This window comes from Tiliqua scincoides, chromosome 1 (assembly GCF_035046505.1).
Source record: "Tiliqua scincoides isolate rTilSci1 chromosome 1, rTilSci1.hap2, whole genome shotgun sequence".
NCBI classification, from domain to species: Eukaryota; Metazoa; Chordata; class Lepidosauria; order Squamata; family Scincidae; genus Tiliqua; species Tiliqua scincoides.
In genome coordinates, this window is record NC_089821.1 from 215323573 (window position 1) to 215343990 (window position 20418).

Below are 20418 nucleotides of genomic sequence, written 5' to 3' on the forward strand. Positions count from 1 at the left end.
AGACGCTGTTCCAGAACCACCATTCAGAGCGCGATACCATCGTCTTCCAAGACTGAAGGATGCCAATGATGTAGAAATCACTTTGGGGTAAAATTACTGCTTTTGAAAGTCTGTTTCTGCTACATAATGCCAGCAGGTGGAATATTATGCCTTCTATCATGGCTTACTATGTGCCCAGTCTTGGGGGGGGGGGAGGGGACTATGACACGGGCTACTCAATCCATGAGACTAGGTGAACTGGCTGTTTCAAGTGGTGGGCAGGAAGAGGTGGCACCCTGCACCCTCTGCTTGACCATTGCCACCCTCAGCCCACCAACCACCTACTGGCTGCCTTACTCTATGTTCTGATCTTTCTCTTTTCTGAGAATGAGCAAGAAGAGGATCTGAGCACCAGTGTGCCGTCTCTTCCTCCAGTGGCATCGCCACAGTGGCAGGAATGGAGGAGAAAGCAGGAGGCTGTTGCAATTGGAACAGGATTGCCATTTCGTTCGACAGGACAGGACCGCCACTACTGCCTCCTCCCTCCTTCCCACTGCTGGGCACTTGCCCTTTTTCTCAGTCAGTGCCTCCCCTCGTATGCTTTTTTTCTGTCCACTTGTCAGGGTTTTTTTCAAACGGGGAAGTGCGGAGGGAATGTAAACATCGGAAACGTGTGGTGCCTATAGAGAAACAAGGAAGAAGGTGGGACGTGGAGCTTCAAGCACTGATGGAGGGGGGTAGATAGCAGATTTTGGCACCATCTTGCACACTGTTTTGGCTTGGCCTGCCCCTGCCCATGGCCATTTGGGATCTTTAGAGGACAATTTCTAGTCCACTTCCAAGTGTAAACCTAAATGGGTTTTAAAGTATCGTTTAGTTTAGGAAAGGCAGATTATAAACATTATGCACACAAGTAAATAAATGTTTAAATTTACAATCTGCAGAGAATGAACTTAAACCAACAGTGATAAAAAAAAGTTGAGTCTGTTCCACATACTTAGTTGTAAACTGACCATCATCATACCCTTTGCGTACAGAGTGAGCACATAAACCGCCCCCTCCCCAGAAATGCTTGAGTTGGTGCCAAATCAGGAACAGTTTTGTGGTATATAAACATAATGTTAGTTGCCTCCGGGATCTCTTAACTCTGGAATGCTTTCTTCAACTAGGAGAACTGTAAACTTCACTATAATACCAAATACCAGTATATTAATGATGTAACTGCTGTGGCCATATTGATACTTCTGAGTAGTTTTCTGTCTCCATGCAAGAAACATCTAAAGATGTAATTGAGAGAAAAATACAGGCTTGGATGCTGAAAGGGCACGCTTGCATCTATTCTTTTGGACAAAGATGGTAAAGTGTCTTTGAGTAGTTAGAAGGTAAATAATATTAGAAAAATTAGAAAATATTAGAAAAAAAGTATTCCATTAGGTTAGTTCAAATACTGTATAACTTTGTTTGAAAACTGGTGACACTGAACATCACTTTGAAAAACAAAACTGCAAGAAGAATTGAGAATTGTCTGAGTGTTTATGTGGACATGAAATATAATGCCATTCTTTATCAGTTCAGGCTGACTCAAATTACTGAGTCAATGCTCGGTAACATTTTGTTTTGCTTTAAATGAATTGGCCAGTGTCCAACACACACACACACACACTCTTATGATTTTTATTTAGAAGTAGTTCACTGAATTAAACTAAAACAAGTGTGCTTTGTCCCATTGCCACCACTAAAATCAACCAAGAAGGCCCTCTTAACAATACAGTCTATACAAAAACATCTTTAAGACAAGTGAATTGTAGAGGACCATTCTTGAAGACTTATCACGAAGTTCACAGATATTTGTGAAGCATGCTAAGAAAAAGCAAAGTTTTGTACTTTTGCACACTTTTTGAAGTGGTAGTCATTGGGGGGGTTGACAAAGAACAGTTCAGTGGCACTGAAGCCCCACATGTTCATCTCTACAAATACTGATTAACCTATGGATTCTAAGTGTTGATATTTTAAATCCTATTTTTATACCCTTAAGGCAGTGATTTTCAATCTTTTTCATCTCACGGCACACTGACTAGGCATTAAAATTGTCAAGGCACACCACCAGATTTTTGACAATTGACAAGGCACACCATGCTGGCAGTGGGGGTTCACATCTCCCATTGGCCCTATTAATAAATGACCTTCCCCCAATTTCTTGTGGCGCGCCTGTGAACCACTCACGGCACACCAGTTGAAAATGGCTGCCTTAAGGACTAGAAACTTTGAAATGAAAGTTGAAATTTATAGGATCCTGAATTCTCGGTCCAGCTCCAAATCCCATTCTTGTGCTGTATGATTGCAGGGGCATAGTTAAGGCATCTGGCACCCAAAAATTTTTGGGTGCCAGGGACACAAAACTTTTTTACACCACCTGCATGACAAAATCTGGAAGTAACTGCAGTGATGTGATGATGTCTCTGCTAAATACTTCTGGGTTATGGTGCACTCGGAGTGGTTGCATGCCACTGTGAGTGGCTTTTTTCCCCTCAAAAAGCAGGGAAGGGGGAAGCAAAAAAAGCACAGGTCACCTAACAAATCAGAAACCAACAAAAAACTGGTGGCCAACATGACACTCTCACGACTGAATAGGAGTTCTAGTGTTATCTCTGATTATTATTATTAAGAATATTTTATGTACAGCTTTTCAACTAAAAAGAGTTCACAAGCAAAATCAATTAAATGAGTCCCTGTCCCAAAATGGCTCCCAGTGTAAAAAGATGGAGAAGAACACCAGCAAACAGCAACTAGAAAAGACATCGTGCTGGGGTGGAGAGGGACAGTTATTCTCCCCCAGCTAAATATAAGAAGAGCACCATTTGAAAAAGTGCATCTTTACCCAGTTAGCAGGGGTAACTGTATTATGATACCCCTGACTCATACTGACACCTTATTGGTTCCATGCTGTATCATAATAATACCTTATTGGCTCTCAGAGTAATCAGTCACATGAGTCAAATTTGAATAAAGTAAATCCAGTTTTTGTTACGTAAGGCAGTTGTATTTTCCTTTTCTGGTTATTTGGCTATAACACTTGATAAAATACAGATTATTCAACATGGTTTATTTGATTGCATTCTGCATTAAATTATGCATCAAATGATATATAACATGATGGTATTATTCAATAATACCAAAGTTTCTACCACTAGTGTCAAGCTCCCATGATGCCCCCTCAAGGCCTGGTACTCGGGACAGTGTACCTCCTGCCCGCTCAGCTATTCCACTGTATTGATTGTACAATACATATAGCTTAACTATAGGATTTTCTTCCCCTCTAGTATCTTTAAGGTTTGAGCAGCAGGTACAAGAATGTGCTTCCTCTGAGCAGTACAGCACATGCTTTGCATGCAGATAGTCCCTGGTATCCCCCCAAGTAGGGAAAGCCCCAAGTATGAAAGTTTGGAACCCTGCTGCCTCTTAGAGTAAATAATTATCAATTATAATTGATGGCCCAATGGCCTGACTCATTATAAGGCAGCTTCTTAAGTGTAACCAGGAGAATATGGCTCAAAATATACTGAGATTTACAAGACTACTCTCTGGGTAATCAATTTCTATACACCTTTATATAGTTGTCTTTGCATTCAGTTAAGTTCTTATTCCTTCTCTTGCTTATGATACATGGAAACGAGAGCTGACTCATACTGACACCTTATTCAGTATGATCTTATTCAGCTCAGATCTTTGTCTCTTCCTCCTTCTGAGGTAGCTCTTAGAACAGCTGACTGACAGAGCTTTTTGCCAGAAATAAGTACTCTGGGTTTATATTCCTGTGCAGATGAACCAGGGACATCCAGAGAGAGAGAGAGAAACATGAGTTGTAATCTTTCACCCAGCAATGTCAGTCGTGCACACCATGAAGTTCTCCTTTTTTTATACAGTTGTAAATATGATTTCCTATTTGTTCATCTGTTGGAACAATCATACCAGCAAGAAATACAGCTCCATTAGTTAGAATAGCAGGGATACATGGAGAGGTCTGGTAGCTTTGCAGGAAGGTATGTTTAAGTTTGATTCTGATAGAAATAACTGTTCTGGGTAAGGCTTTTGTGAAAACAAACCCTCGGTTACAATGCATTTTTTTTATCACTAGTCCATTCCACAGCATGTTCAATACTGCATTCTGTGTCTACCAGTTAAATTGAATATGATGGTTTAGAATAGGATGACCAGCAGTGGAACTGGAAAACTTGCAGAAGAGAGCAACCAAAATGATTAATTGGCTGGGCACCTCCCTTATGAGGAAAGGCTACAGGGTTTGGGTCTCTTCGGTCTAGCAAGAAGGTGCATGAGGGCAAACGTGATTGAGACATAATATTGTGCATGGGATGGATAGAGTGGGTAAATATCTTTTTTCTCGCACACAATACCAGAAATAAATTTGACTGGTGGGAGAGCTAGAATGATTTTTTTTAACCCAGCGTGTAATTAATATGCAGAACTCTATGCCACAGGATGTTCTGATAGCACCTGTCCTAGATGCCTTTAAAAGGGGATTCGACGGATTTATGGAGGGAAAGTTAGTCAATCACTGGCTACAGGTTATAATAACTGTAGGCTACCTCGAAAACCCAGAGTTTGCATATGTCTGAATGCCAGGTGCAAAAGAGTGGCTATAGGATGCAGGTATCTTCTTGTCTGTATGTTCTAGGAAGCATCTGGTGGGCCACTGTGTGATATAGGAAGCTGAACTAGACAGGTCCTTGGTCTGATCGAGCAGGGCTCTTCTTATGTTCTTAACTTCTTTATTCCAGCTAGCCACACTCTTCTCTAGACAATAATCTGGGGTTGAAGGTATATTTTGATGTGCAGTCCAAACCCATCACAGATGTTGGGGCTCTATAACAAAGTTGGCATTAACTAATTTCACACATGTGGAACAGATGCACTCAAATAGTATGAGGTAATCATTGAGATGAAGCTGAGGAAATAGTGTGTGTCCCAAAATATCCCCTCAAGAGGGAGAGCGGTGAATGGGCATTTTCCAGAATGGGCATAAGATTGCAACATAATAAAATGCACATGAGGTTCTGTAGGCAAAAAGTTTCGCCAATGTTGGTTATAAATTGGTATAGCCGTTCTGGGTTGCATAAAGTTACTTTGGAGCTGCTCCATAACTGCTAGTTAAGACTCGCTTTGATAATTTGTGCTCCTCTGAATGTTTTATGCTTCAAAAATAGAAGGAAGTATGGTTTATCCCTACTCACTTTGATTTCATTACTTCTCAGGGACTCAGCACATTACACTACTTAAGGTTTTTATGTTGCAAAGTAGGCAGTGAAAGAGCAAGAGAACCTCTGAGCTCCAGGTATGAGCTTGTTAAGATCAGGCAGAGAAATGTTTTCCTTCATTATGACTTTTAGTACTGGGCTGTGTCCAGAGAGCATTCAAAAATGACATTAATGAGGATGCTTTGCATTTTTTCCTCTTCCTTTGCAATGACCACTGACGGGGAAGTATTGTAACAAAAGTCACAGGAGAGGCTTAATTTTATTATGGAAGACTTCTGCCAGCTGAACACTCCCCTTGCTTCCAGATCTCTATGTCCATGATGTTCATTGTCTCAAACATTCATTCAATTTGACTGTGCTTTCTGTTATCCACAAAATTAAGCATGTGACATCCTGTCTTATCCGAGCCAATGTACTCACAGTAGTTAGGCACCAAACTTGTTCAAAAGATACCTTGTGATGTGGATTTCATTAAGCACTTATTCTTTCCTCATAAAGAACAATGCCTCAAAACCTCTGTTGTAGTTTACTATCTGAGTGGGTGGGCAAGCTTCTCCTTTCTCATTGTTCTGCTATAGTAGTTTACCATAGCCTGAGCAGACACATTCAGTGTTTTTAAGTGAGAATTCTAACATCAAAACAAACATAAAACACTTATCTGGTGAGGAAGAAGGTATGTCTCATCATGCATGTAAATATTTACTTATGTAAACATTTAAAAGAGTGATTTGGAGGGGAGTTATACTGCCAGCAAGAGGGGTGTGTGTGTGGTTTCTTTGTTTTAATATACTAAGTAACAAAACTAACAAATCAGACTATGCCCAGCTGTTAACACAGAATGGTTTTGTTTTGTTTTCCATGCTAGAGCTGAGCAAAAGTGGGGTACATTCCACAAATAGATCCTGACCTGCCCACGCATGTGAGATGTGTGTGCATGCATGTAGGGCATCTTACAGGAACAAGTCATGTTCACTCATGACGGCAACAATACTGCATTATCTCTTGGGATCCCCAGTTGGATGCTTCTTTGGTGCCATATCTTTCTTTAAGAAAGGTTCTTACACAGCTGATCAGTTCCAGCTGTGTTCACTGTTACCAGGAAGAGGGTCAGTTCTTCCTGTGGCGGATCCAGAGGGGGCGGGGGCCATGAGCACTAGCTTAACTCCAGAGCCCAGGTCAACCAAGCAAATAGATCTGGGCTCCTGCCTGGATTTGGAGCCCTGAACTACCTACTAGGTAGACCAGGGCTCCCAGTTGAACCTGTGGCCTTCATGGCAAAGATTTGCTGTGAGGGTAGACCTGGGCTCCCAGTGTGACTGCTATGTCAGATGCCCTGCCCAGTGGGCGCTCCCTTTTCTCCTGACTTTGCTCTGTATTCCAGCAGGTGCTCTTAAATTTATATACGTTAAAGGTGTTTGGGTTCATGGAGTTGGACATACAATTTATCATCATTATAATACGAAATTCATCCAATCCTGCAAGCCAGTCAAAAAACACCACCTTTTTTTCTGGGGTTCAGCTCCCTATATTTCTAGTTTTGTATTTGACAAACAGAGATGTAAGATACACAATAGAAAAGAATTCAGTGATCAAGAACAGTGTTTTGGCTGCCATTAAGAACATTCCACAGACACAAGTAAGTTTCTAGTTTATTGTTAAGAAAATGGTTCCGTGCTTGAGTCAAGAAGGAAGGGAAGAATAAAAAATGTGTTTGAGTTCCTAAGTAAATTCTTTAGCAAAAGCTAGTAAGGCAAAGAACTTGCATCTCCTTCACTAGATAGTGATGCCTCTTTAAGCTTGGACTGTGCTCCCCCCCCAAGTAGTGACCACCGAAACACCAGATGCCCAGGAAGAGCAAGCACAGTGTATCTCTCCCTTCTCCAACCCTTTTATCTTCTAATAATATTTCCCATTATGTCAGTTGTCTGGTAGCCTTGTCAGCTGAAGGGTTGAAGATACGTATGCTTTAAATGCATATCTAATGTAGGTTGCAATGACCTAGGAGAAAAATCTCATTATTTCACATAGAGCCTGCCTACACCAGAAACAATAAATTGGGGGTAATGCATTTTATAATAATAGTAGATGTACCCAAAGGGGTGTTTATGCTAGAATCCTTTGCACACTTTCCTGAGAGCAGATCTCATTGAACACAATTGGATTTGCTTCTGGCATATGATTGCACTGTTAATCTCACAAGACAGCCCAATGAAATTGTTTTCTTTCTTTCCTGTTATGTTAGATTTATATCCCATCTTTCAATGTGTGGGGTAATCAAGCGGGTAGTGTGGTTATCTGATCCCTTTCGGTCCATCTTCAGACCAGGCTTCAGAATGAAAACAGCCTTGATCACCATAGAAGATAAACGTTGCCAGTGGCTGAGCAGGAGTGGATCCTTGTTAACCCTGCTGCTCCTCTCAGTGGCATCAATACTATCAACCATGGCTGGTGTGCCAGCTGCAGCCATACCTGTGTAGATCATATCTAACCACAATGGTCCATGCTTTGGTGACATCAAGATTTGATTATTGTAACATACTCTACAAGGGTCATGCCCTTCAGGACTGTTCTGAAACTGAAGTTGTTACAGAATGCAGCAGCTTGTGTGGGCTCAAGAGGCTCAGCAGTTTGACTGTGTATGTACAACCAGCTCTCATGTGATTATGCTGGTCGCCAATTCAATTCTGGGCACAATTCAAGGTGCTGATTTTGAATTTGAAAGCCCTTTACTGCTTGGGGCCATAGCATCTTCCATATAAATTGGCTTGCCTAAGGCAAGGGGGCTCCCCAAACATGCTATGTGTAGCAGAAGCGAGATTGGCAGCAACAGCAAATAGGCCTTCATCTGTGGTGGCCCTACTATTATAGAATTGAGTTGAGTCAAGAACCATCCCATCCCTGTTAACCTTCTGTTAGGAGCTGAAAACAGACCTTCATTTAGCTTTTCCATGTTAGCTCTGTTGATGTTTACTTCGTTATTCTTCGTTATTTGCTCATATCTTGGTTTGCTCTGTGACTGTTGTTCTTGTATGGTTTTAAATGTTTTATTTTTAATTATTCTGTGCTGGTTGCTGTTTTTTAATGGTATTATTGCTTTATGAATTTCTCTTAAGTCACCTTGGGTGCCCTGGTAACAGGGGGAAAAGCCAGGTATAAATACAGTATTTTAAATCAATACTTTCCGAGCAGCATTTTTTTCTTTTGTGTGAAAATCGTACATGTTTCTGTAAATCCTGGCCAATAACAGCCAAAAATAATAATATTTATTGTCGTTTAATATTGCAGAATAAGGAAAACACAGGTGCAAAGCTGAATAAGTCCTACATGCTTTGGAAAAAAATTGCCTAAAGATCATTATCTACAAGCTTGGAATGTAAATTATGGCTAGACTCAATTAGGAGAGGAAATACAGTGGCATTGTCTGCCAGTGTAAAGTTCATGTACAAATGGAGGCTCACTGCATTGCAGGGTAGAAAGTGCAGGGAGTGTTTCTCCCCCGTTCAGCGTTTGTCACTGCAGAGCAACTCAATCATTGGGTAGGAGCTTCAGCATGTGCGTCACTGACACACTTCCAGGAAACACTCCTGCGTTTGTCTCCAAGGGGAGATGAGCAATGAGATAAGGCTGCATCGTCCAAGTAATTCAGGCAGGATGAAGATGAAGGGAAAGAGTAGGCAGTGAATGAGTAAGAGCTAAAAAGGGGCAAAGGTGATCTGCTGCATCCATGGGTAGCACATGTTTATGCCATTAAACATGCTTGCATCTTTGTTTGAAAACACAGATTTCAGCTATATTGAGAAGCGTGAGTTGATCTCAGTTTTTGTTAAAAAGCAGTATGGTTTTGGGAATTTTCTGCAAACCGGATAATGATCCGGTTAAATCCTGTCATCCTACAGGAAAGCCATGAAGCATCATTTCTGTGGCCATTTTCATCTAAGGGATCTTGTAAGTGCTTTAAAGACATAAGTGCAGCAATCAAAGCTAGTGTATCATAAGCCAGTCACAGTTTGATCAATGCACTATTGATTTCAAAGGCATCCTGCTGTAAATTCCCTCTGCTCAGAGTAGCAGGCGTTTACTACAGCTTCTCCATCATGAAATGAAATGTAGCTGAGCCAACTACTGTTATGCAAGGGAGCGTACTTGTGTTAACTCTGATTTTTTTTTAATTTAAAAAAGGATTTCCTCTTCATCCCTTGTGTGCTCTTTTCCAAGGAGGAAGCTTGTTTGTTTAAGTGTCTGTCCCAGCACTTTTCAGAGTTTCAAGTCGTTAATAAAAAATAAGACTTAAAAAATACAGTGAAAATGTATTTAAAAATAAAGTGATTAAAATTACCTCAGAGTTGCTTAACCTCACCTGTTGCAAGCCAGCTCATATAAGAAAGTTTGACAGGGCTTGCAGAGAGCAGAGACTCGGGGCCCAATCCTAACCAGGCCTACTCAGGAGTAAGTCCTATTTTGTTCAATGGGGCTTACTCTCAGGAAAGTGTGGTTAGGATTGCAGCCTCAAAGGCTTTGGCAACAAGCTCTGGGGAGAAAATTCCACAGCTCTGTAGCAACCACCAAGCGTGTCTCTCTACATGCTCTTGCTATTTGAACTTTGTGCACAAATGATTTGTTTGAGATATCCTCTGTTGTTAAAGGTCACAAAGCAGTGCAGTATATGGGAGAGTGTGATTCTAAGACGTGTCATCCAAGCATTAAGCTCAAAGGCAGCACCTTGAATTGTGCCCAGAAAATGATGGGAAGCTGGTGCAGTTGTTGAGTTACACTTTGCGGCTTTGGACCTCAGTAAGGACTCCTTAGGAAGAGGGATGGCAACTACAAGATTCTATTTTACTTGAACTTCATTTAGAGAGAATGGCTTGCCTCCTGCCCATGTGTTTATGGGTGCTGTGTAGTACAAGCTAGGAGCTTAAGAAGAATCCTAGGAGGCTTATGTGCTGTGAAGCTCATGCAGGCCACACAACTATAGATAGAGAACCACCTGTGAAATTGTAAAGATATGAAGTATGGGATTGTAAATTATTAAAACAGCACTTCTGTTTGCATAAGTTCAAGCTGTGAGAACTCTTTCAGGGTCTTCCTGCCTATCCTCACTATACAGGTGGATGTTGATTTGAGCTAGGTCTGATTCCTGAGAACGCCTTTGGATACTGCAGGTTTTTTCTTATCACTAAGGAAACACAACCAGCCTCCTTGAATCTGAAGTTTATAGTAAAACCTTCAATATCAGGTGGTGTGACTTTCAGAGATACTTGAGAATCAGTCCCACTCGTTATTCATAATTAAGAAATAGAGAGGCTTAATCTTTGTCTGTTTAGATTATAGATCAACGCATGGTTTCTCCCTCCCCACAAAATGGGGACATCAGAAACAGCTTTGTACCATAGCAAGAACCTTTCATGATTATTATCACTTGGTCTCGTTTCTCCAAGAGAGTCTATAATTTAGTGCTAAATCTGCTCCAGAGAACTGTCAAACAAACCTTGCAGCCCAGGAGAGTGTCTTCAGACTCTAGTCAACATGCACTAACTTTCTGTCATCTTCTTTGTTTCCACAGCTTCCCATTGTTGAAAAAATAAGAATCATAGCACAGAAAATCTATGGCGCTAAAGATATAGAGCTCTCTCCCACAGCAGAGTCTCAGATAAATCGTTACAGTCAACAGGTAAAATAGCCAGCATTGGTGTGTGCATCTGGATGCTTTGTGGGTGTTTTACTTAATGCAGAGTGTGTGCACACATGCAAGAAAGAGACTCTGTGTGTGTGTTTTCTTTGATGATAGATGGAAACTGTCCAGTCTGCAGTGGGCTTCCTGTGTCCTAGTGACAAAAGGCAAGTTCCCACAGCACATATCTGTATTGGGCGATGCAGTGTGTGGGTGTGTGGATATACATAGTGGTAAATTTTTACCTTTTTAAAGTGAAAAAGTACATTGAAACACAATACATACAAAATACAAATACATAATGGTAAATTTTAAAGTACAGGGGTTCAGCATGTCACCCTCCTCATCCTACAGCCATGCTATATTATTGCAAGAAAAAATCAACTTTAAATTTCGTTAGAGTGTTTCTTCTCCGTTTATTTCTACTTTGCATCTTATTATATAGAAACTCCCCTGTTTACAAAGGACAAATCTTAGAAATAAAGTATCATGGTTAGTAGAGCAACAGAATATTTAAACTCAGAGAAATCTTGTAAATCTGTGTCATTTCAGATCACAGAATCTAGCCTAGTTTTGTTTCAGAATTTGGGTTACTTTGGCATAGGATCTTAGTATGTTGCAGTGTAAGCACCATGTTGACAGTAATCTGTCCTTTTATTTGTTGTAGTAGTTGCTGTTTGTTTCCCAGCAATAAGCCTTCACAATCCTTTTATTTGCCTTATCTTAGGGATTTGGAAATCTGCCCATTTGTATGGCCAAAACGCACCTGTCACTCTCCCACATGCCTGAGAAGAAAGGCGTCCCCACTGGCTTCATCCTGCCTATCAGTGATGTGAGGGCTAGCATTGGGGCAGGCTTCATTTATCCACTGGTAGGAACGGTGAGTAGACCCTCTGCATCTGAGCTCTGTGTTTTGACTTCTTTCCAATATATAGTTCCGTTGAATAGTTATCAAGGATAAGCACAATCAATTTGGCATGTGAGATAATTTGAACTGCTTATTAGTGTATGCTCTTCTTTAAAAAAATCCCTTTTCAGTTGTCATTTTGCATTAAGATTTTTAAAGGATGTATGTCTCACTTAAAAACAAATTGCTGACAATGTCATCTACTCAGCCTGATGCTTTCAGTCAGTAAACTTGCAGGAAAACTGTAGTGAACAGGATACCGGAGTTCAAATTGCACACTTTGGTGAAGGGAAAACCAAATCATATGTGTGTAGCGTGTTAAATGCAACACACATACACATCAGGCAAAATATAAATGCCAAATAATCAGTTATTTTCCTGATGTTGCTCCTGTTACTTCATCTGTTATCCAAAATGTGGGAATAATACAGAGGAAAACATCAACAGGAACGGTCAAACTAGATCTTATGGCAGCAGGTTCATGTTTTTAAATCCAGATGTGTTGCAGTCACTTCCAAAGAGGAAGGTGAGATCCCATTTAAGGAGTAAAAGGGATATATGGACGTGAGGGTTTGCAGTCCACCCAGCAGCTAATCCTTCTTCTCCGGTTATTTCACAAAGGTACCATATAAAGCTGTCTTTTACTGAGCCATATCATTGGTCCATCTAGTTCAGTACAGTTTACACTGACTGGAAGCAGCTCTCCATGGTTCCAGAAGGGGACCTTTTCCTTTCCCTTCCCCCATACAAATAGTGATACTGTTTCATGGCATGAATTCATGTTATGAAGGTGACTTATGTCGCTGTACTGGAGATGGGATCCAGACTCCAATCCATGTCAAAAGAGAGCACTCTTGGGGTGTTATCTCATCATCCCAGAGCTTGGCTTCCTCACATATAACAGTGCATTGGGGAGTAACTGAGTATCTGGCTTATTGTTGGTGAAAGGGAGCAAGGAAGGAAGTGATTCTTGACTAAATGTGTTCTTGGAGTTCAGGAAATTCTGTCATGAGGACTCTCTGGCCTTGGGGTATGCTTTCTATGTATATGGCCAGGAAACATTCCTTTCATCACAAGTGCAGTAAACTGTTAGAGAGGCAGTCCATAATGTGACTTCAACCCTTCTATGCCCTCTTGGGAAACTTGTTAAAGTCTAATGGAATGTTATGAGTAAGGCTGTGTTAAATGACTACTAGCAACATTGAAATCACTGAGATATTAGCTGGCCAGATCTGCTCCCCCGTCAAATCCACAGAGTGAATTTCTGGCTCCCAGACCTGCCCTCCTGAGTTAGAGGTACTGAAGAAGGAAATGATTTGATGTGACCCTTCAACCCCAATACTCACATAGACTACTTGTGTATGCTTCTAGAATGTGAAGATTTAAAACAATTTCTACTCATCGGAACTTTAGTACTATATTTATTAGATTGTCTTCACATTCTGTAAATGAAGTCTGCGTATCCTTCAACAAGTGAAGTCTTTTTAGCAAAAAAAAAAATGTCCTCAGCTTTATCAGAGCAAACTGGCAGTAAAATAACTGGTGAATTTAATTAGCGCTGGCATGGCTTTTATTTCATTTCCCTGTGACCCTGACCGAGGAGCTACAGTCTACTCACAGGTGGACTGTTGACATCATGGTTTGGCTGTACAGAGCACAGGCAGGAAGGCTTATTGAGTGTGTTTCGGAAACTGGTGAGGTCATTGGTAAGATGTTTTGGGTGGAGAATTATTGGATTCTGTAGTGCATGTGAACAGACACATCTCCACCCAAAAGGTATTGCAATTTTGTACTTTCCCACATTTTAGTTAAGGTGCTTTTGTGATGCTGTTGTATTCCATACAATACATAAGTATGCAACTTTGGCTTCCTCCAGCGACATAGCTTTGATTAAGAGACAATACTGAGTTTATTCTCCGCCTCCATACAGAACTGAGATAAATATAATTTTACTGTGCCCAGGGCCTAGGAGAGGGGGGTGAAGGGGGTAATTTGTACCCTGGCCCAGGATCAGAAGGGGGGTCCAGGAGCTAAAAGAAGGAGCCCAGAAATTTCCTGGGATCTTATGTTTTCCAAATCTCACCCAGACTGGCTGTCCACGCAGGATGCTGGGGGCATTATCGTGGGCACACAGTGATGACTACTGCCACAAGCCATACACAGCAGGCCCAGGAATGCATACATTCCTTAACAGTGTCGCATCTGGAAGGAAACTGACTGGCTACAATAGATCTTTGGCTTGTGGATTTACTTACCATCAAGGAGTGTATAGGAGCTCAGCGACATAGCTGTGGGACCACAACTGCTGTAGAAGTCCGTTTTGGTGTACACAGGACATTTTCCATTCTAGTGTGAGCCTAAATACAGTGATACTAATATCCAGCAATCATTTTCTATTGCTGAAATATTTTAGAGAGACTTAGGAGTGTGTTTGGTTTTCTATATTACTGTGTCTAGCTGCCAATACCAGGTAGACAGGTAGACCTGAGCTCTGCATTGGGAAGACTGGTAGACTTGGGCTCCAAAGACTATTCCAGCTGTTGCCACTTAGCCCCGCCTGTTTTGCCCCCATTCAGCCCACCCCCACTGTCACCTACCTCGCTGAAAACTGTTTTTCACTGTTTTACTGGTATGTAGTTTACAGTGCACTTACTCTGATAGTGTTTACAAAAAGGTGGTGAAGACCAGAATTTTAAAAAGAATAAAAATGTATCTTATGATCTTTTAATATGTTTTTAATAGTTTAGAGACTACAGTTCTTAGGTAACAATTAGTGGTAGGTTATTTTTCAGGATCTGGCCTCCAGGATCTGGTAATATCAGACAAAACTATAGTCAGACACCCCCCCTAAGTTTAACCCCCGACTTATCCGAGGGTCATAGAAAATTCCATGGTTGCTGGCTCAAAACCTGCCCTCAACTTATCTGTGGGGTCGACTTACAGGCGGGTGTTTGCGGTGATCTGAAATGCGTAGGGTGGCCTTTGGGGGATTCTTGGATTGGATGATCCTGGAATTGACTAGTTCAGTGGTTCCCAAAATTTTTAGAGTGCCTGGAGGCTGCTGCCTGATTTATAAATGCCAAGAGCTATGGCTATAAAGGTAATTGGACAGCAGTGTTCCCCACCCCCTACCCCACCCCAAGCATCAACTTGTTTAATCCTTGATGCACTTAGCCTAATCTGCCCAGTCAGTTTCATGACTGACCAAAAATTGGGTCATGACTCACTGGTGGGTTCCTATTTGGAAACAACTGAACTAAATGGCTTCAAAGATTTTTACATTTGTGACACAGAGTATTAATTCCACCAGACTGAGTACGTCATATCCAGGCAGTCACTGATCCAGCCAGGATCTGAGACATATCTGTCATTTCTTCAAACTAGCTTCCCAAACTTTTTAGACTGGGACCCACTTTTTAAAATGACAATCTATCATGACCCACTAGAAGACCAAAAAGAGAGATCTAGCAATAAATAATTTCATGTATTATTAATAACTAATAATATTCAGGATCCTGTGGTCCCAAGGCTACTAGAGACTTTACATACAGTATGTGTGCATGGACATTTGCTAGACTCTTCCTAGAAATGGAATTCAAGGACTGTTTCCTCCAAAGCTTTACAGTCATTCCAGAGTACTCAGAAGGCTGAACTGGAGAGCAAGATGTGCAGTTAGGTACTTTCAGGCCAGAAAAAAGGTTGACACTGGAATCACACATGAGCTACAGCAGCCAATTAATAGAGAAAATTGGAAAATGTGACATCTTAATTTGGGGGTATGAAGATTACTTCAGGTTAGAAGTAGAATTGTTAGAAGCTAACAATTTTCTTCTGCAAAGCAGACAAAACCTTGCAAAAAAATTTTAATGTTTCAAAAACTTGATTCTCGCTTTGGGTGCAAAAAGGACTGGGTTCAGTCTCAGAGAAGCCCATGCATCGTAGGAAAGAAGACACACATACAAAAATGTTTTACGGGGAGGGGCTTTCGGTCAGTAGTGGGGCAAAAGTTGTGTGTGTAGAAAGTTCCTGGTTTAATTCTTGGACTCCCAGATACGGCTGGGAAAATCCCTGTCTGAAATGTGAAAGGACTGCAGCCGGATAGTGTGGTCAGTCCTGAGCTCAATGGAACCAAGAGTTTGACGTGGTATAAGGCAACTTTATATATATTCATATGTTTCCCCAGCTGGATAGGAAGTCATGTGTACAAGTGGATGCTTCATTGAATGGCAACAGCTCCCAAAGCCAGAGTCCAAGAGGCTTCAGCAATGGCCTCAGCTACACATGCAAGTTTCCCTCAAACACACATAGATGCAGGTCCTTTGTATCACAGTCCATATTAGGACAATGAAGATTTATTTATTTATCTATTTATATTTGTGCCTCCCTGCCCCAACAAAGGGGTGTCCAGGGTGGCTTACAATATTCATTAAAATGCAAAGATACAAGGTAAAAGCAATATTATGTTTTAAAAAAAGTAGCGGCAGCTAATAACATCATCTAAAAATAGCAAGAACAACAATATCTAGTGGCATCGCAACAGAGGTGCGGGCCACACTGGGTGGCACACATGGGAGGGGGTGACACTACTACTCACCAAAAAATTTTAAATCTTGGTATTTTAGAATAATGCTATCATGTTATATATCAATCAATGCATAATTTCATGCAGAATGCAATGAAACAAACCACGTCGAAATATCTCTATTCTATCAAATGTTATAGCCAAAAAATCAGTTGGTGCTGGGTGAAGGTACATCACTACACCCCTCTCCTGGGGCCTTGCTCCGCCCACTGCATGGGAGGAAGTCCATCGTGGGGGTGATGATGCCTTAGTGACGCCACTAACATTATCCACACCAATGTGAGAGTTGCATCCCTTTCATATTAGTGCCATTCTATACTTTGATTTAATGAGATGTTAAATACAAACCATCTCTGGGGGTACCCAATATGACGGATAACTGAAGTTTACATTCCATTCTTTCTGTTTGTGCAATGAAATGGAAATAGCTGCTGTGCCTATATGCTGAAGCTTGAAACGTTCTAATGCTAGGCTGAATTTTATAGTGATTTATCAATCCATAGTCAGCATCTCAACGACTTGGTACTGCTTTTATTGAGTTTTATGGAATAGAGCAATATTGGTGTTTTGAAAATAGTAATACTCCAGCAAATTATTTTCCTTCATTAAATAGGTAATATCATGACTAATATACCAATTGACCACAGAAGTGACAGATTATTTATGTTTAATAGCCAGGGTATTAATGATCCTTGTTAACAGAGGAAATAGGATCTGAGTGTGTGCTGATTAAAGCATTTTGTAGTAATGATTTGTGTGAGCCAGAGAGTGAACACTGTGTGCCATATGCACATTGGCAAAACATGTTTTCCTAAGGATTTCCAGGAAAAGATCTTTTTGGCAAATGTTAGCATATAAAGAAATATGGGGTTTTCAGTGATGCTTTTCAGCATAATGCTCCATACTGCCGCAATTCATTTAGTACAGAATTCAAGGAGGGGCAAACCATACAGTAAAGGGTGTTTGTTCATCTCCCACTGCTGAAACTTCATTCCGGCAAGGACCAAGCCAAGGGATGGTACGGGTGCACCCAATGCAAACGACAACACACAGTTTGATAAGGTTGTGTAACATGCTTCTGTACAGTTTGCTCCAGGGTTGGAGTTGTTGCCATTTGGTTGTGCCTGGGCAATTGTAAATTCAGTTTGTGGCAGACCAAGGAAGACGGCTCCCTCTAGGCATTCCCAAACTGTGTGGCTTCTGGTGGCGTAGCTGGAGGGGGGGCGCAGAGCACTTAGGCTGGCAGTGAGGCAGGCAAGCGGCCCCTCCTTTAGAGCCAGTCCCGGCAGGGGGAGCAAAATGGAGCCATACGGCTCCGTTTTGCTTCCCCCGCCGGGAATGGCTCCGAAGGGGGGGCCGCTTGCCTGCCTCACTGCCAGCCTGAGTGTTCTGCGCCCCCCTCCAGCTACGCCACTGGTGGCTTCACAGGTTAGAACAAAAGGCAAGTTCCCGCAGTTTCTTATTGTATCACAGCTCCATTGTGTGCCATGAGTTTTAAGCTTCACAAATGCACTTTAAATGTTTCAGAAAAGTTTATCATACAGTATTAATGCTGTTGTGTTTCGTGTCACCCAAGAGGTGAAATGGGAGAGAAGAGCTCAACCAAGAATTGATGACAACAGGATAGAATGAAAATTGCAGTAGTGAATAGCAGAAAAAGATTGTGCTGCATTGTGAGAATATTAAAAAAGTAGAACTCTAGCTTAGTGTGTGCTCTATGATGTGTTACTTTCTTTGTATGTATTATGCATCCAATTCAGTTCCCAGCATCTCCTTTAAAGGTCATTTCAAAGTGACCATGACCAAAGGTAACATATAGTAACATCCAGTTACTATATGGATATGATGTGTGTTTCATTATTTTTCCTCTTGGGGCCTTGATTAATATACAGTGAATGATGACATGTCAGTTTCTGCACTTATGAACAGAATTGTAAAAAGGGAAGGGAAAGCTATGCTTTTAGATGCTGTGTAATTAGTTGCATTTTGATGTGTGTAAAACATTCTCACAATAACTTTAAACAGAAGAGCAAAGTCAGCTATATTTCAACATAATTGCATTATAAAGGTCATTTGTGTTAAGTCAAATAGGTCAACAGTATTCTCATTTCCTGCTTAGCATTCCAGACTACTTTCAGTTCATTCTGACAATTGGTTCTAATTATATAACGTGTTAGGGTAGCATGCATGTTTATTATTTAATTGCCATGTGTACTGTACTTCTCAGTGTGGGGTAGTAGTGGTGATTTTTTTGGTTTTGTGGCTTTTTTAAAATGCTGAATTCTATATTGTATTGTAGTGGATGGGGAGAAAAATTCCACAACTGGCTTGCAGCACTTTATAATATAACAACAATAAATTTTTGTCTTGTAGCTGTTTTGGCAGCTGGAGGTAGTTTAATTTTGATAAGTCTGACATAAAGAATGGAATGTGTTCATTTTTGGAGGCCACATATATAGGGGAGAAAGGCAAATAGAGATGAGACATTACCACTTTTGGCACTGTGATGTGTTTTTTTTCCCCCTCCAGAAATGTTAGTGTATATCAGTAAATAAGAATTAAACAATTTTAGTGACAGTACATATTAGCAATATATGCCAAACTGATAATAGTGCTACTAAAAAAATGTCAACTTTGAAATAAAATGGCAGGGGAGACTCCTGTGTGAGAGAGAGAGGGAGACAATGTCTAAATTAAAACTCCAGGGAACCACTAGAGGGATGTTGAAATATATAAAAAAGCACACATGCATTCACATTCTTGCCCTTCTGGAGAACTGGTGTTAGATTTTAGAAATGTGCATGCTGCACAAAAATTAAACTGAGTGACTATTTTTTCCAATAAAATTCTATGTGAGGTGGCTAATAGATTGTCCAAAGCTGAACTACAGTACAATTTGGTAGGCAAGGAAAGTTTCATATAGTTTGTGGGTATCCACCAGGAAAGTGTGTGAATATTAGACAGCAGAACAAACAAGTCAAAATTTCATCATAATTCATCAGAATGTTGTCAGTCATATGATCTGATCATATTTTTTTTAACAGTGGTGGAATGTTTTACTAATGCACTCATTTTTTATTTTAAGTAGGATTTTGATTCAAGGGAATGGCTGAACCATTTCAAAACCATTCACGTACTTACCACTTTATGGTCCTGATCATATGTATTACTTGTTCTCCATTCACTTAGTGCCAGGGAAACTCGCTCACTCTCCTTATCTAATCCATGATTGAAAGGCTTGGCACTCCTTTTGTGTCAAAGTGAAGGGCTGCATTCCCCCAAGAGTCTTTGCTTCTTGGCTTCTTCATAATTACCCTCTCCTCTTTGTTCTGATTCAGTTCACTTCAGGGAAATACTAATAGGTGAAAGGAGGCTTTTAAAAATGCAGGAAACTCTCTGAAAATAACATGTTAAAATGAGTTTGTAATTTCCCATTTTGTTGTGGTTTTATTTTATTTTTCTACAGATTTCATTTTTTGACCAAAATGAGAAGTGCAGAAAACAGTGTTATGTGTGTTTATTCCAAGGGTGCATTTTTATAAATTATAATTGCTTTAAAAGTGTACTAGATAGGTCATATAAGTGGTATAGTGTCAGCAGATGTAGCCACAGTTGGTACCCATACACCTCCCCCCCTCACAGTCCCGACCGAACAGCCTACAGTGGCCAGTATGTATAAGTATGTATAAGTGTTAGAAAATAGTTTTGTTTTTTCTCCGATTTTAGGTTGTTTGTTGTTGGTTGTTTGTTTTACAAAAATGAGAAATGCAGAAAATGGTGTTATGTGTTTTTATGTTGCTAACACCAAAAATATCACACCTCTACCCACAGACATGGCTAAAAGATGAGGGTAGTGGATGATCTTGTTGAATGAAGAGGGTTCCCTTTCTGTTTCTCCAAATGGTAATAATGTTCCATCAATGTACATGGCATATCCATTTTTACATATGAGTAATGAAGTGGGAGTAGAAGACACCCACACATACCCAGTTTATGTTCATGCAGA

The 20418-nt window shown here is 40.7% G+C and overlaps 1 protein-coding gene across 3 annotated transcripts in view; it reads left to right on the top strand.

The window, feature by feature from the left end:
* MTHFD1L (methylenetetrahydrofolate dehydrogenase (NADP+ dependent) 1 like) overlaps nt 1-20418 on the top strand; it is a 134937-nt gene that overhangs the window by 96688 nt on the left and 17831 nt on the right. For all 3 annotated transcript variants that reach the window (XM_066611295.1, XM_066611297.1, XM_066611296.1), the window contains 2 exons: nt 10816-10923; nt 11651-11803. In XM_066611295.1, coding sequence (XP_066467392.1) covers nt 10816-10923; nt 11651-11803 — 261 coding nt within the window. The remainder of the gene's footprint in view (nt 1-10815; nt 10924-11650; nt 11804-20418) is intronic.